At 49.1% G+C, this 17768-nt stretch overlaps 1 protein-coding gene across 1 annotated transcript in view; it reads left to right on the top strand.

The window, feature by feature from the left end:
- pknox2 (pbx/knotted 1 homeobox 2) overlaps nucleotides 1–17768 on the top strand; it is a 50908-nt gene that overhangs the window by 29360 nt on the left and 3780 nt on the right. Inside the window, exons 3-5 of the mRNA XM_047042875.1 lie at nucleotides 5183–5290; nucleotides 6437–6570; nucleotides 13963–14211. Of these exons, the coding sequence (XP_046898831.1) occupies nucleotides 5207–5290; nucleotides 6437–6570; nucleotides 13963–14211 (467 nt within the window). The 5' untranslated portion in view covers nucleotides 5183–5206. The remainder of the gene's footprint in view (nucleotides 1–5182; nucleotides 5291–6436; nucleotides 6571–13962; nucleotides 14212–17768) is intronic.

A 17768-nucleotide genomic window follows, 5' to 3' on the forward strand; every position in this document is an offset into this window, starting at 1 on the left:
ATATCAGTAACCTGGAAACTATAACCGAATGGACCAAATGATTTTGAAGGAGGATTGAGATTGCTCTCTGGCTTACAGCAAACACATGCTAGCTCTGCAGCGGTTTTATAATTCCCACACATGAAAACACAAACGGAGATCCAACTGGGTCTGGTGAAGTGTCGAGTCCGTCTCAAGTGCTGCATTCCAACATGTTCTCCTGATTGACGGTCCTTGCATAGCTAATGTCAGTTTTTAAACTTTTCATCCGGGCTGTACAACATGAAACAATATTATACTGGATGGATTCTGAGGTAAAATGTTGTTGATATTTTGAGTCAGTATGTAAAGTAGATCCCAAACACCAGTCCTCAAACTGATCTTTTCCACGTTTGGTTAGAAAAATAAATGGTGACAAAAATTGGATTGTGTGTGTGTGTGTGTTTGGATGAGGTGTGTGTGTCCAGTTTGTGCAGAGCTTGGATGAAGTATGTCTCTTGTAAACACTCCTGACCACATCCTCCTGACTGCAGGCGTCACCTGTTTTCTGTTTGGTTCAAAAAGCCAATCAGCTCTCTGATCAGGAGATTAGGCCGATGTACCGACCAATCCAGAACTGTTTAACATATCAAACACTCAGGCCTGTTTCTCACTGTTTCTCATTGGTGTAGTGCTTGTGGTGTGTGGATGGTTTGACTATAAACTGACAGGAAGAGAATTAATGTGTGTGTGTGTGTGTGTGTGTAGAATCAAGGACAATATAGGATTGGAGAGTGCCAGCCCCTCCACAGTCCAGCCCCCTCCCCCCACCCCTATCAATACCCTCATCCCCCTAGGAACTTGTAGAAATTAGCCCTGTTATCAGACTAGCCAACGATTGTGGTCAGGGGTCATGTCGAGATTTATCGATGACATCTTTAGCCTTTTCTCAGCCGGGGGCAGACTGGAAGGCAGCACCAGTGGGACAGCCCAGAGGATCGAAACAAGTGAACATTCAGGCACAAACAGAGGCAGCTGTCTGTATTTACTCCTGTTCGAGCCTCAATATCCAAACATCTGAAACGTGTGATACATTCACAAAGGGTTAGGTTGTTGGTTTATCTACAGAGTCTAAACACTGTCAGGTTCCGGTTTAGCATCAGTGGTCAGGAGTGTTTGAGGTTAGAGTTAGCACAACCATCGTTATTTGTGGAAAAGGATGCAGAGTCACGATGCTATTGTAACAGACGTGGTCTTGCAAGTTCTGTCAGAGGCTCTGTCCGCTCCGACCAGGAGTCGAACTCACCACCTCTGACTTCCCAAGCGCCACCACTACCAACTACGCCAAAGAACAGCTAGCACTTCTTTGACGTGGATGGCGTTTTACGTACTTGAGGAGTGAGTTTCACCACATACCGGCTACACTATAATGCAACATACAAGGATCTAGAGGACGTTTCACTAAAGGCCTGAGAGCTGAACCGTCCTGTGCAGCAGGATCACAGTGTGACCTTGTGACCTTTTGACTGTCCCTGGATCACAGTGTGACCTTGTGACGGGGCTCCCAGCCCCAGGGTCAGCCTCAGCCCCAGGGTCAGCCTCAGCCCCAGGTTCAGCCTCCAGCCCCAGGGACAGCCTCAGCCCCAGGGACAGCCTTCAGCCCCAGGGTCAGCCTCAGCCCCAGGGACAGCCTCAGCCCCAGGGTCAGCCTCAGCCCCAGGGACAGCCTCCAGCCCCAGGGTCAGCCTCAGCCCCAGGGACAGCCAGCCCCAGGGTCAGCCTCAGCCCCAGGGTCAGCCTCAGCCCCAGGGTCAGCCTTCAGCCCAGGGTCAGCCTTCAGCCCCAGGGACAGCCTTCAGCCCCAGGGACAGCCTTCAGCCCCAGGGTCAGCCTCAGCCCCAGGGTCAGCCTGGCCACGCTGGCTTCTGCATCCAATGTGGATTTTTATTTCAATACCGGGAGCAAATGGTCAAATTGTGGAAATGTGAACGACAAGCTTGAAGTGAGAGGGGCTCAGGGTTTCTCTGAACAGAACCTGGTTGGAAAATTGAATTTTTAAAAAGCTGTGGCACCAGCCCAGTGCTGAATCAGATTAAAGAGTACAATTGTTTCCCTTTTCTTCAATGCAAATACATATTCAGAAACAAGCCTTTGATGTTTGTTCTTTTTTTGAGGGGGGGATCATTTGCCTCCAGTTCATGTTCCTTTTCATGCTTGCCATTGAAATTTGGAGTTGAGCTCAAGGCAATGCTTTGCTGATATGTATTGTGGAATGAGTTAGGTTTGGAGTGTGATAGGTTTTCATAGATAATTACCTCACATGTGAGTTACAAACAGGAAGCAGTTTAGAAACCAGAAACACTTGTGTCTCAGGCTGGAGCTGGCTAATTATTAGTTGGTTCATTGAGACGTTTTATTTAATTTGATTTATCATGGTGCCATGAGAGTGTTGGTGATCAAAGCTTTCAGATGTTCTCAGGGAACTTAACACTTTTTAGCCTGTTTGGTCGTTCACCATGTGAGGATGTTTTTTGTTTCTAAATAGATGTTTTCCTGTGGTGGACGTCTTTGGGTATGAGGGTCAGGGAGTGTGTGTGTGTGTGTGTGCCTGTCTCACGTAACACGCTTGTTCAGATCTGGTGTGTGGTACCTCATTCCTCAAGGGAGGAGGCGACTTTAGAGGATGCCTAAAATACTGCGCAATAATTGGAATTGCTTTATCTTTAGTCTCATCAATTAATGTGCAATTTTCCATTTAATCACCAACGCGCTTCCTGCATTTGCAATTAAAATAAGCCCTGATAACAGAGAAGATGTTTCTGCTGATATCATTGGAATATGCACACACACACACACCAGGAATAGCAATCAGTACACAAAACACAGACACACACACATGCATACAAACACACAGGCAATCACAGAACACACATTCAAGTGCACAAAGTATAAACAGACACACAAACAGCCTCCAACCAGACCATCCTCCACAGGCATGGTTGTGAGAGTGCTACCTGACGTGCAGCGCCTCCTAGAACAGACAGATCCTCCTAGAACAGACAGAACCTCCTAGAACAAACAGAACCTCCTAGAACAGACAGAACCTCCTAGAACAAACAGAACCTCCTAGAACAGACAGAACCTCCTAGAACAGACAGAACCTCCTAGAACAAACAGAACCTCCTAGAACAGACAGAACCTCCTACAACCGACAGAACCTCCTAGAACAGGGTTGTAAAACTAGTCTAGAAGAAGCAGAGGAGATATCTGGAGGTTTAGACGTCCCTGTGGGTGTCACTAGCAGTGACAGAAACACACCTTTAGCTTAGCTGTATTACGTGTTTATTTTAGGGGGTGGGATTGGAACCTACAACCTATTGATCTGCAGTAAAACGTTCCACACGGTTGCCTGTTGGAACCGTCCCGGTGGTGGAGCTGGCAGAGTTGTCCCTGGTGGTCTGCTCTCTGGGTGATCTTACTCTTCTTCTGCTGTCCTGGAGGACAGACGAGCTGCCAGTTTCACTTCCTGTCTGGTCTGGCGTCTGGTTCTGTGGCCTTGTCACCGGGTCTCCTCAGAGAGGGGTCTGTCTGGGGACCTAAACAGGACACGTGTTCTGCCTCTGCAGGATGGAACACAGACGGTTTTTCCATCAAGAAAAATTATCATTTGTAATTGTAAACTGTATAGAAATATCTGTACTATCTTATATAAACCCTCCTTTAATGTACCTTAATTAATACTGTGCAAAATGTATTCTTGTGTGTGCAGTTTCGTTTAGGTTCTTGAGATACAGGGGGGGAAAAAAGTAAATGTAGAAATGTGTGGTTTCCTGTCAGAAAGCCGTCTTACAGGGAGCACTGTTTATACATTTGATCAGCACTTTCCTCAGCACTTAGTGTGTGTGTGTGTGTGCGTGTGTGTGTGTTTGAAAATTATGAATGGCAAGAAAACACACAGTACACAGCACACTATCCTGGCATGTACACACACACACACACGTATACATGCACTCAGACACACTGTGAGACTAACGGTGCCCCTGGACCGGTCACACAGCAAGCCGTGTGTGTGAGAGAGCACGAGAAGATGTGTGTGATGATGACGGGGCTTGAACTGAGCAGAACATGGGCCTCAGAACTGAGGGCTGATTTACAGCTCTCATACTGACGACACACACACACACACGACACACACACACACACGACACACACACACACACACACACTCCTAGGCACATAGCCCTAGGAGGCTTGTATTACATACTGTCTAGTCACTGGGACGTTAAAAGAAAACTGTGGATTGACTAGATTGTTTACTCGTTTATTGGACTGAGTGCAGATTCAGAGAACCTGTAGAGAGTTCTTCACCTCAGACAGAAAATTTGATTTTGGGAGCAGAGGCAGGATAGCCAGGCTGGTGGTCTTCAGCGTAGGAGCATGGATAAAACATCATCCAGCTCACTCCCAGACCTGGAGGAGTCCTGCTGTCTGCCTGGTCGAGCATCCAGACGGGGGCTGTGTGTGTCAAGCAGGAAGGTATCCCTTGGAGTGTGTGTGACTACCTGTGTTCCATCGTGTGTGTGTGTGTGTGTGTGTATGTGAGTGTGTCAACTCCAGAGACCTTAACCCTGAACCAATTATCTCTCTAGGGGTCCAGCACAGAACCTGGGGGACCCCCTGCTGTCCTGGCAACTGCAATTAGTCCACTGACTGGAGCACAAATTAACCCACTGATTGGCCAATTGGTGAAGCAGTCTGACATGAGGACAGCCAGGGTGATGTTTGTATCTCGTTGCAGGCTGTGTTAGCTTGCATTGCTGACTTGCTGTCTTGGTAAAGTACAGTATCTGTTTAGTGTGTGATTTGAGATCCTTGGACTGTTATGACACTCAGTCTTTGTGTCTGTGCACATGAGACGTGTGTGGCTGTGCACATGAGGTTCAGCTGGGGAAGGGGAGAGAGGGAGAGATGAGGAAGTGAGAAAGTTCAAACTCTAATCATAGCAACACCTGGTGGCTAGTTCAGAAATAACAATTCCGAAAAAAGTCCCTAAACATACCCACATTCAGCAGACAGACAGAACTTGTCAAACGATCACTCCACTGACTTTCTGAAAAATGCTTTGTTGACAGCATTGGATAATTCCTGTAAGTTTTGTAAAAATGACGGAGTACATTAACACAATCTGTGTGTGTGTGTGTGTGTGTGTATGTGCTCTCCCCAGGTCTTCATGTGAAGCTATCCCATAATGCAACATGTGCCCCCAGCACCAGGACTAGCTATGATGGCCACCCAGAGTGTTCCTCCACCATCCTACCAGGAGAGCCAGCAGGTAGGTGTCTGCTAGAGGTACACAGGCTGGGGAACACCTGGAGAAGCCCCCTAAAAGCCCTCATAGAAGCCCCCTAGAAGCCCCCTAGAAGCCCCCCTAGCCACAGTGAACACAGTTTAACAGGCTTTAACAGGCCTGCCTTAGACCACTGTAGCAGCAGCGGTTTCAGAGTTTAGGGGTAGTTTGGTTTTTAATCCAGGTGGAGTACAGAGATTACAGTAATGATTACAGGATGCTGACACTCTGGGTTCCTCTGCTGAATGGCTGGAGAGAGAGGGAGGGAGAGAGAGATTAGCAATTTAGATACTAGCATTATCCTACATATCATCAGCCATCACCATAGGATTGGATAAAGCGACACTGTAAATGTTGTATTGTTCCTTTAGGGGAAAATTTGCCAAATATGTTTATTATCCTTACCCTTGTGGTGATCAAACGGGTTGCCCAGTGCAGACGCCACAAGCCTGGTAAACTGAGGGTAAAGTAGATCAGGTTGGAGGAAGCACGCCTCACCACCCCTCCCCCTCTGTCTCCAACGCCGTATCCTTCCGCCTGGAGGATTAGTGCCAGGGGAACGCTCCTGTGCCCAGTCAAAGCACGGCACTAATGCAAATGAGAGCTAGTTAAGTGTGAAGAAGCTAATTTATTTCCCATTTGGTGCCGGGATTAAGACTTGAAGCTTCCTACCCATTGCACAAAAAAATGGGGAGAAGGGGAGGGAGGATGCAGGGAGGAGGGGGGGGGGCTATTTCCTGAGAGAAAACAAGTGGGAAAAAGAGCGGGGGAGAGAAAGAGAATGAGAGAGGGGGATGGAGGAGTCGGGATGCGAAGATAAACACAACTGGAAAGAGGCAAACCATCACATATCACACACCATCACAAGATGGAGAGATGAATAGTCTGTCCTCTCCTGCTTGGATGTGGTTCTAAATGTGTTTCATGTGCATTACATGAGAGACGCCCTCTGTTTGTGATTTTGACTTCCTGTTGTCATGATCTTGACTTCCTGTTGTTGTGATCCTGACTTCCTGTTGTGATAATCTTGACTTCCTGTTATTGTGATTGTGACTTCCTGTTGTTTTGATCTTGACTTCCTGTTGTGATCCTAACTTCCTGTTGTTGTGACCCTGACTTCCTGTCGTGCAGATGACGGGCACCACCCAGCAGAACTCCAAGACCCCGCAGGTCCACCTCCCAGCCGCGGGGGGCGCCAGCACCCCGGTCAGCGTGACCCTTGACCCCCAGGCCCAGCTGGAGTCTGATAAGAGGGCCGTCTACAGGTGAGACCTCGGCAGGTGGGGCAGATGGGGGGACTGGAGGAGACAGTCTAGTCGTGGTACATGGAGAAACCGTGACTGGAAGGAAGATTGACAGACCAGCTGTGTCGAACATAAAACACTGCACATTGGCGTGTGTGTATGCTCAAAAGACTACATTCGTGTAGAATACTGTCGGGTACATTCCTGCTAGTCAGGAAGACTTCATGCAGTTGCCATATTGAGTAAGTGCCACATAATGTTCTTTTGAGGGCGTTGAAAGGTACCCAAACACATATTTGAAATGTACTCTCCACTAACCAACCTCATCACTTGAATATTAATGCACTTTCATAATGGGCATCTATTATCTATTTATGAAGTAAATTATTCAAAATACAGACTTTTTTTTTCTGTTCAGCAATCTCCCAGTGAGAAATCACACGCCTGCTACAAATCGCGGCAGAAATATATGACCCAAAAAACAAAGCTTGCCATGGACACAGTCTTCATTGGATTGTGCTAAGATGACACGGCACCCTTTTAGCTCGGCCCAACGCCCTGGCACTGTGGCTTCCCGGAAGGTGATCAGCTATTCCTGTCTGATTGGGTTCTCGCCCCCTAGAGGCCTGCGCTGAGCCCCAAAGGCAAGCCGCTATGAAGGCCTTGCCAAGCCGGGGGCTGAATTTCTAAGCTCCTCTGAGATACAAGCCTGTCTTTGATGTGAGCAGCCCGCCTGAGGGTGGCTGCAGGCAGTGTGAAATAAAAAAATAAAACAGAGAAAGATTCAGCCCCCAGACCTACACTGTCTGGTTTAGACTCCACCATTTTTCTTCCATAAAAACCCAAGGATGGTCCACATACACACAATGTTTTTAGCAGGCTTGAAAACGCAGAAAGAGATATAAAAATAACACGCACTCACACACCAGCCATAGTATAGAATAGAAACGTACAAGCACTTGTGCAGATATAGATATTCGGAAGCAAACGGACATTTGGAACAACAGTAGCCAACAATCAAAAGGCCGTAAGAGGTGCGTTTTTCGTCCTGTGCTGAGGGGTGTCATTAAATATCCGCAGGTGGCACTGAACAAACCTGCTGGCCTTACATCATAGTGGTACTTTCAGATTTTATTTTACAGTTAGATTTAAGTAACCGACTTCAAATAACGTGTTAAATTTAGCTCAATATTCCCTCACGACAGTTGAAAGATGCAGACAAACAAACAATCCTGACTTTCCCAAAGAAATCTGCCCCTCCCACGTTTATACCTCTGCGCTGTGTTCATTTGAGGCTTTGAAACTTTCAAAGCAGATGAGACTTGAAATTAGCATCGCTGTAATTTTGGGGCTAGGAAGTCTGCTTGCATCCGCTCAAATGTTTATGCATACGTCAGTTCTTTTTGCTAATTGCCAGCATAGTCGGGTTTGTGTGGAACTGTCTCGTCTATTCTTTCCTAAGCCGAGGCACTTAATTATTAACTGCGGAATCAACGTGCAATAGCGTGATTATCCTAACGAGTTACTGGGTTCTATGTAAAATAACCCTCTGGATGCGCAGTGTCTTATTAAAATGACGATAGGGGGTCTGTTTTCTTAGTCGCTGATATTATGCTCCACTCAGATGCAAGTTCTGCACCATTTTAGACAGAAGTAGAAGTGTTCTACAACGTTTGTCAAGAATGAATCTCTTCGCAATGCATCGCGTGGACGTTGGCTGGTTGTCAAGGGTGTTTGTCACCGTATTTTATCTTCATGTGAAAAGACCGTGACTAATCTGATCTAACATAAATAATAATAGGTTATAATGAATAAATATAGGCTTGTGGAGTAAAAGTGTCCCCAGACCGTAAAAGCATAACATGTTTATATTCTGCTGTCCAGCCAGACAGTTTGTTTATAATAATTATACATTGTTGTTCAGAATGTTGTGGTTACTTAGAATTAATTTTAAGTAATGTAGATTTAACCATGACAACCATAACCATGACGAGAACACAGCTAGAAAACAATGAAAGTGGGCAGTTGTCAAAACTAGTGACTAGTGATGTCTACAGCAAGTATGCAAGACGAGTTTGTTCATAGATACTAATAGTTAGCCCAAGATCAGAATCTTTGGGTACTAGGGCTCACTTTTCCAATCTTGCTCCTGTCAGATCTAATTAGTTATCAGACTCATCATGGTGTTCCTGTAATGCTCCTCCTTAAAGCCACAAGTCATGTTTACGCTGGAGATCAGAGCCATGAAACTGAATGATGTTCAAGTGAGACCTGGTGTTCATTGGAATATCTCTTTAAGCACACTTGTTCAAGTGAGACCTGGTGTTCATTGGAATATCTCTTTAAGCACACTTGTTCAAGTGAGACCTGGTGTTCATTGGAATATCTCTTTAAGCGCACTTGAAATATTTGTACTGTTAAAGTCGCAAATTTAAGCTCAAATTGGAAACAAAATGTTTTATGTATCCTTTAAGGAATAATGTGTCCTCCATGGGCTTTGCTGCATGGCTCCTCTGAAAGTGTCCATCCAGCCGGGCCGGGCCCTGTATGGGGTGCATTATCATTCACTATCCACCACGGTGGGACCTTGCTGAAAGCTTCTCTCATGCTGGCCTTTCTGACTATTTTGCATTGAGACAGGATTTGTGAGAGAGAGAAAGAGAGAAAGAGAGAGGGAGAGGGAGAGGGAGAGGGAGAGGGAGAGGGAGAGGGAGAGAGAGAGAGAGAGAGAGGGAGAGAGAGAGGGAGAGGGAGAGAGAGAGAGAGGTACCTCACAGCGATCCAGACTCTTATTGAACTCCAGTGGATTCCGGGATTCAAAGGGATGTGTTTGTGTGTAGCCCACGTGCGGGAAATCCATGAAGGGAATATTGTAGATGCAGCAGAGAGGCAAGTCATTCCATATCATGCACAACAGGAACCCTTTTAATGTGAAGGAGTGGTGAGAGAGCAGCTTCTCTGGCTGGTGTGTGTGCATGCAAACGCCTGGAACGCACCGTGAAGTCTGTTTACCTACACCGCTGCCAAGCTTTCGATAACCAGGCCTCTTGACATCGTAACGACTCGCACCGTTTGACGACGCGGTACAGCCCTCGTTTCTGGAGAGGAGTTTTCCTTTCAAGAGGTCAGCATGACAGAGCTAAATTACTCAGGGATGGAAGAGTTTTTAGTCAAAGCCGAATGGTTTATCGGCTGTTTGTCAAAGATCTGTTTCCTAACGAACTCCCTCTCTGCTTGACTCTTTACTTAACCTGCGGTTGAGTAACTGCACTTTCAAATACTGAACCAAGACACAGTACTGGTGCCTTTATCCAAAGCAACGTTCAGTCCAGGGGGAATTTGGAGAGAGAGGAGGAGTAAGAGAAGAGAGAGGGGGAGGAAGAGGGGAGAGGGGGAGGAAGGAGAGAGAAGGGGAGGGAGATGCAGAATGAAGGATAGGGAGAGAAAAGTAGGAAACAAAGGTGGATTTATTGTGGTGGATTGTCTGGGGCCTGACTCCCTGTTTATGAGTGTGTGTCCCTGTGCAGGGTGTGTGTGTGTCTCTCTCTCTGTGCAGGGTGTGTGTGTGTCTCTCTCTCTGTGCAGGGTGTGTGTGTGTCTCTCTCTCTGTGCAGGGTGTGTGTGTGTCTCTCTCTCTGTGCAGGGTGTGTGTGTGTCTCTCTCTCTGTGCAGGGTGTGTGTGTGTCTCTCTCTCTGTGCAGGGTGTGTGTGTGTCTCTCTCTGTGCAGGGTGTGTGTGTGTCTCTCTCTGTGCAGGGTGTGTGTGTGTGTCCCTGTGCAGGGTGTGTGTGTGTCTCTCTCTGTGCAGGGTGTGTGTGTCTCTCTCTGTGCAGGGTGTGTGTGTGTGTCTCTCTCTGTGCAGGGTGTGTTCCAGACATGTTGCCTGGGGGAGAGAGGGGCTCTTGAGGAGCAGCAGCAGGGGTCCTACACCAGCAGGCTGCTATAAAGCGCCCAGCATATAGACGCCTGATTAGGATGGTAAACATGGAGAGCACACAGCAACGACCCCCCTCTGCACCCCACAGGCACCCAGCCTCCACACCCCCACCCAGCCCCAGCCTCCACCCAGCCTCTACCCAGCCCCAGCCTCCACCCAGCCCCAGCCTCCACCCAGCCCCACCCAGCCCCAGCCTCCACCCAGCCCCAACCTCCAGCTAGCCTCTACCCACCCCCACCCAGCCCCAGCCTCCACCCAGCCCCCACACCCCCACCCAGCCCCAGCCTCAATCCAGCCTCCACCCCCCCCCCCACAGCCCCAGCCCCAGCACCAGCCTCCACACATGCGATGGCAGAGAAACATGAAATTAGCAAAACAGGCTTTTCTTTTCTCTGACACGTTTGACACGACTGTGCCTGAGTCTTCAGTGGTGGTTATTGTGATTCCACTTTCACTCCTCTCTTAAAGCACGGTAATGACAGGAAGACCACACCTTGACCAACTCACGCAGTTTTGAGCTAACAGTCACTAGAATCGGGTGTAAACGTGGCATAAAAACCTCACATGACCCCAGTTATCCACCCAAAGTCTCACAACACCAAACCACCATCCCAAACTTGTACTCGTAGTTTCCTGCTCGTCATTTGGTCCTAACTGCCACACAGCAGAAGGTAATATAAGCCATCATCTTCCTCTTCTCTGTGTGGAAGTCATCATGTGTCCCTGGGGTCTTGGATTTACCGCTCGTTTGAGTCCCATCTTCCTCAGTGTGAGAGGACTGCTGACTCTCTGCTCTTTAACGATCCCTGGAATGATTCCCTGCCCAGGCGTCCTCTCCCCGTCGCACTGCAGATACACTTTCCTTCTCCTTCTTTGCTACTTGCGATCGACTGTCACACACGCTCCACGATTCACCGGAGATCATAAACACTCTGGCGTGTGCACAGACACATCTACATACGTGTGAGAGGTGGGTCACCTGACACACATTAGCAACAAAATCTCATCAATTACTGTCTTCAAGGAAATCAACTGATCACGACTGATGGCATATGACATGGTGATGTTTTAGCTTCTGCTAGGTTAGCTGGAAACTCAAGTGAGCAGGTAAAAATCCAGTGTCCTATTATTTAATGAATTCCTCAGCAATGTGGATTAAAGATTTTAATTACTGTAGTTTATTGCTTGGCCGGTTTGTTTGTTTGTTGTTTTATAACCTGGGTGGCTGTAGATGTGGATAAGCTGGCCAATAAAGGTGCTGTGTACTTTTCAGTCTTTTACCCACAATGCCCTTGGGCCCCAGAAGCCCAGCAGCATCATATCGACATGACACGACTGTCTGAGAGAGAGAGAGTGGGTGTGTTGGTGTTTACAGACTGAGAGATATCTGATATTGGACTGTGGGGAACTCTCTCCAAGTTTAAACATCCTCCACTGGGAATGAACGTGTCTGAGAAGACAAAGACAACTGAGACAAAGAAATGATCACATGAATCCCATCTGGTGGTGTCTGTCTTCAGATGACAGGGTGATTCGCGGTTAGTGGTGGACGTTCTGTAGCACCTGCAGCAGTAGGAGCACACCTGGGCACCTGGTAGAGATGGTGTACCCTGGAGGAAGTATTCAGCCAAGGACAAGTTACCCTCCTCACCGCTCCTTACCCCTTCTCCCCTCCTTCTCTCCCTCCTTCTCCCCCCTTCTCTCCCTCCTTCTCACCCTTTTAGATTGTCTCCATTTCTTTTCTCTCCTTTCTCAGTGTTTCAGGGTACAGAACTCCCAGGGCACCCATCTCTCTCACACACACACACTCACACACACACTCACACACGCACACATGCACACCCCCCCCCTCTCCCTCTCTTCTCTCCCTCCCTCTCTACCAGGCCTGGTGGTGGAGGGTGCTGCAGCTCTGAGCGTGTCCATCTGTTTAGTATTCCTCTCACGTCCAGCCGAGGGAGCCGCATTAAATTGGGATCAGGCAGATTAGAGTCTAATATAGCCGGCTATTAAAGGCTGCAAATGAGAGCCATGGGTTACAGGCTGAGCAGGGCTCCACTCTGGCATGGACCAAGCCCCATGCAGACACCTGTACTCCCTGACCTCCTCTCCCACCTCCAGCCCTCTCACACACACACACACACACACACACACACTCACTGACTCACTCACTCACTCACTCACACACACACACATACACACACACTCATACACTCCAACAGATGGATGTGTTGGGGCACTAGTTGTTTTGAGTTTGATGTGGTAGATTGAATTCATCTAGGTGTGCGTGTATTAAGTGAGGTACCTGGTACAGTATGGAAGTGCTTGTGATGTTCGTTCTGTGGCTGATCTTAATGTGTTCAGTTGTATTGTCAGTAGGATTTAGTACTAGTTAGTGCTGGAAGGACTCAGCAATCAAGGGCTCAAAGATCCATCTCTACAAACTATGAACATCAGTAGTCACAATCAGTAACAGGAAAATATGTCAGTATCAGTCATTATTATTATATTATATTTTCTCTAATAAAAAGCTAAACTTATCTGGTATTGCTAATACCTACCATGGATGGAAATAGTTCAAGTAAGTCTGGAGAATGTGAAGATGGATCCATGACCCCTCCTGCAGGGGGGGGTCTGTCCTGGATGACCTTCCAGATAAAAGCCAGATGGAGACAATATAACTACTGGACCTTAACACCTCACTTAAAGGTCCTCATGGATATAGCTGCCTGAAATCTGCCTGGTCAAAATGTACAGTGTGTAACACAATGAAAAAGGACAGTTTGAGAAGATTTGTCACACACATTAAACAACAAACAGCAGCAGACTGCAGAAACTTCATTAGAAGCAGGAGTAGGCTGAACATGTGCTTTGAATAAAAACGATATCTGTAAATGATCAAAAACAGGATAAAATAGTACTGTGAATGAACAAGACCTTCAAACTCTCTCCTCCTCCCCTCCTCCTCCTCCTCCCCTCCTCTCCTCCTCCTCTCTCCTCCCCTCCTCCTCCCCTCCTTACCTCCTCCTCCCCTCCTCCTCCTCTGCTCCTCCTCCCCGCCCCTCTCTCCTCCTCCCCTCCTCTCCCCCTCCTCTCCTCCTCCCCTCCCCTACTCCTCCCCTCCTCCTCCCCTCTCCTACTCCTCCCATACTCATCCCCTCCTCCTCCTCTCCTCCACTCCTCCTCCTCTCCTCCTTCTCTCCTCCACCCCTCCTCCTCCTCACCTCCCCTCCTCCCCTACCCTCATCCCTTCCTCTCCTCCTTTCCTCCTCCCCTCCTTCCCCCCTCCTCCCCCTCCCCTCCTCCTCCTCTCCTCTCCCCTTCCCCCCTCCTCCCCCTCCCCTCCTCCTCTCCTCCTTTATTCTCCTCCCCCTCCCCTCCTCCTCTCCTCCTCTCCTCCTCCTCCTCCTGTCCCCCTCCTCTTCCCCTCCCCTCCTCCTCCCCTCCTCCTCTCCTCCCCTCCCCTCTCTCCTTCCACAGACACCCCCTATTTCCTCTTCTGGCGCTGCTGTTTGAGAAGTGTGAACAGGCCACACAGGGCTCTGAGTGCATCACCTCCGCCAGCTTCGACGTCGACATCGAGAACTTTGTCCACCAGCAGGAGCAGGACCACAAGCCGTTTTTCAGCGAAGATCCTGAGCTTGACAACCTGGTGAGACCAGAGGAACACACTCCTGAAACACGGGTCATCCTCAAACATGACTTCATGGTTAAACCAGTCCTCCGTAGGTGAATCTAATATTTACAGCCAGATGAAAAGCAGCATCCAAACCCTTCTCGCCATAAAACATCCATACTCGTAAATCAAGAGAGATGAACTTGGGTTGACACCCTTCTGCATTCAAGACTGTTGTCAACTTAGTGAGACAGTCACAATCAAAACTTCCCTCTTCTGGTTGAGTAAGGACCTGCAGTGCTGCGTCATTTCCTGTCCCTTCTCATTCTTCTCTCCACCTCTTCATCACTCTGTTTCATGTACAGTGCCCTCCAAAAGTATTGGAACAGTGAGGCGAATTCCTTTATTTTTGCTGTAGACTGAAAACATTTGGGCTTGACATCAAATAATGAACGTGAGACCAGAGATCAACGTTTCAGCTTTTATTTCCAGGTATTTACATCAGGATCTGATGCACAACTAAGAAAATATCACATTTTGTTTGAATCCACCCATTTGTCATGTGATCAAAAGTATTGGAACAGATATACTTAAAACATATTTAAGTGAATAAGACTTAATATTTAGTTGCAAATCCTTTGCTTTCAATAACTGCAGCAAGTCTGTGACCCATTGACGTCACCAAACTTTTGCATTCTTCCTTTTTGATGCTTTCCCAGGCTTTCACTGCAGCTTCTTTCAGTTGTTGTTTGTTTTGTGGGGTTCCTCCCTTCAGTCTCCTCTTAAGCAGGTAAAATGCATGCTCTATAGGGTTTAAGTCTGGAGATTGACTTGGCCAGTCTAATACCTTCCATTTCTTGCCCCTGATGAACTCCTTTGTTGTTTTGGCAGTGTGTTTTGGGTCGTTATCTTGCTGCATGATGAAGGCTCTGCCAATCAGTTTGGTTGCATCTTTCCTTAAATTGGCAGACAAAATGTTTCTGTAGACTTCCGAGTTCATTTTGCTGCTGCCATCATGTGTTATATCCTCAATGAAGATTAATGAGCCCGTCCCAGAAGAAGCCATGCAAGCCCAAGCCATGACATTATCTCCACCGTGTTTCACAGATGAGCTTGTGTGTTTGGGATCATGAGCAGTTCCTTTCTTTCTCCAAACTTTAGCCTTTCCATCACTTTGGTAAAAGTTAATCTTTGTCTCATCAGTCCATAAAACTTTGTCCCAGAATTTTTGAGGTTCATCTCTGTACTTTTTGGCAAATTCCAGCCTGGCCTTCCTATTCTTCTTGCTAATGAGTGGTTTGCATCTTCTGGTGTAGCCCTTGTACTTTTGTTCATGAAGTCTTCTGCGAACAGTAGATAGTGATACCTTCACTCCTGCCATCTGGAGGTTGTTGCTGATCTCACTAACAGTTGTTTTAGGGTCTTTCTTTACAGCTCTCACAATGTTTCTGTCATCAACTGCTGATGTTTTCCTTGGTCTACCTGTTCGACGTCTGTTACTTAGTACACCAGTAGTTTTCTTCTTCTTCAGGACATTCCAAATGGTTGTACTGGCTATGGCCAATGTTTCTGCAATGGCTCTGATTGATTTTCCATCTTCTCTAAGACTCACAATTGCTTGTTTTTCACCCAAAGACAGCGCTCTGGTTTTCATGTTGTTTTCACCTCTGAATACAGTCTGCATAGACAAAACCTATCTTACCCAATCTGAACCTGAGTGTAGACATTCAGTGGTATTTATTGATTGAATAATGTATGTAATAGGACACACCTGGGCAACAAAACACACCTGTCAGTCACATGTTCCAATACTTTTGCTCACGTGACAAATGGGTGGGTTCGAACAAAAAGGTGATATTTTCTAATTTGTGCATCAGATCCTGATGTAAATACCTGGAAATAAAAGCTGAAACGTTGATCTCTGGTTTCACATTCATCGTTTGATGTCAAGCCCAAATGTTTTCAGTCTACAGCAAAAATAAAGGAATTGGCCTCACTGTTCCAATACTTTTGGAGGGCACTGTAGATGATTCTCTCTCTCACACTATCAATTCCTCTTGACTGTATCCATCTCTCTCAATCACTCGCTCTTCCCTTTCTCTCTCATGTTCCCTATCTTAGTCATTATCTCTTCTTTCTCTGTCCTCCCCTCCTTCCCCTGTCCTCCCCTCTCTCCCCTCCCCCTCCCTCCCTCCCTCCCCTCCTCCCCTGTCCTCCCCTCCTCCCCTGTCCTCCCCCCTCCCCTGTCCTCCCCTCCGTCCCCTGTCCTCCCCTCCCTCCCCTCCCTCCCTCCCTCCCCTCCTCCCCTGTCCTCCCCTCCTCCCCTGTCCTCCCCCCTCCCCTGTCCTCCCCTCCGTCCCCTGTCCTCCCCTCCCTCCCCTCCCTCCTCCCCTGTCCTCCCCTCCCTCCTCCCCTGTCCTCCCCTCCTCCCCTGTCCTCCCCTCCCCTCCCTCCCCTGTCCTCCCCTCCCTCCTCCCCTGTCCTCCCCTCCCTCCCCTGTCCTCCCCTCCCTCCTCCCCTGTCCTCCCCTCCCTCCTCCCCTGTCCTCCCCTCCCTCCCCTCCCCTCCCCTCCCTCCTCCCCTGTCCTCCCCTCCCTCCCCTGTCCTCCCCTCCCTCCTCCCCTGTCCTCCCCTCCCTCCTCCCCTCCCCTCCCTCCTCCCCTGTCCTCCCCTCCCTCCTCCCCTGTCCTCCCCCCCCCTCCCCTGTCCTCCCCTCCCTCCCCTCCCCTCCCCTCCCTCCTCCCCTGTCCTCCCCTCCCTCCCCTGTCCTGTCCTCCCCTCCCTCCCCTGTCCTCCCTCCTCCCCTGTCCTCCCTCCTCCCCTCCCTCCCCTGTCCTCCCCCTCCCTCCTCCCCTGTCCTCCCCCCCCTCCCCTGTCCTCCCCTCCCTCCCCTCCCTCCCCTCCCTCCTCCCCTGTCCTCCCCTCCGTCCCCTGTCCTCCCCTCCCTCCTCCCCTGTCCTCCCCTCCCTCCTCCCCTGTCCTCCCCTCCTCCCCTGTCCTCCCCTCCCCTCCCTCCCCTGTCCTCCCCTCCCCTCCCTCCTCCCCTGTCCTCCCCTCCCCTCCCTCCCCTGTCCTCCCCTCCCTCCCTCCCTCACTGACAGCTAGCAGTCATTAGAAATTAGTAGAAAGAGGGTGGCTCTCAGACAGCCATAGAAAAGAGAGAGAGAAAGAGAGAGAGACTATCAGAAGTAACTCAGTGAGTGTGTGAGAGAGAGAGAGGGAGGGAGGAAGGGAGGGAGAGGGAAGGTCGACTCCAGACGTTCTGAAGGTGCTCGGCTGACAAATGCTGAGCAGTCAATTAACCCTACATCTGTGTGCTTTACGAGGCGCCGGCCCTGGCCAGACCCCTCCCCCCCCCCCCCTGCCCGGTCCTCTTCCTCTCCACTGCGGGACAGTTCCCCCACAGCCCGGCCCCTCCCCGCCCAGGCCCCGCCCAGGCCCCCCTCTCTCAGATGGCCACACAGATAGCTCCAGACCTCGGATTAAATGAGCTGCATTTAATTGGCTGATTATCTCCTCCTTGGTGGAGCTCCCCTCAGCACGGTGTCGTGCCCTTGCAGTCTGAGGGGGGAGGAGCCTGGCTCTGAGGGGGGAGGAGCCTGGCCCTGAGGGGGGAGGAGCCTGGCCCTGAGGGGGGAGGAGCCTGGAGCCTGGCTCTGAGGGAGGAGCT

This window comes from Hypomesus transpacificus, chromosome 20 (assembly GCF_021917145.1).
Source record: "Hypomesus transpacificus isolate Combined female chromosome 20, fHypTra1, whole genome shotgun sequence".
NCBI lineage: Eukaryota > Metazoa > Chordata > Actinopteri > Osmeriformes > Osmeridae > Hypomesus > Hypomesus transpacificus.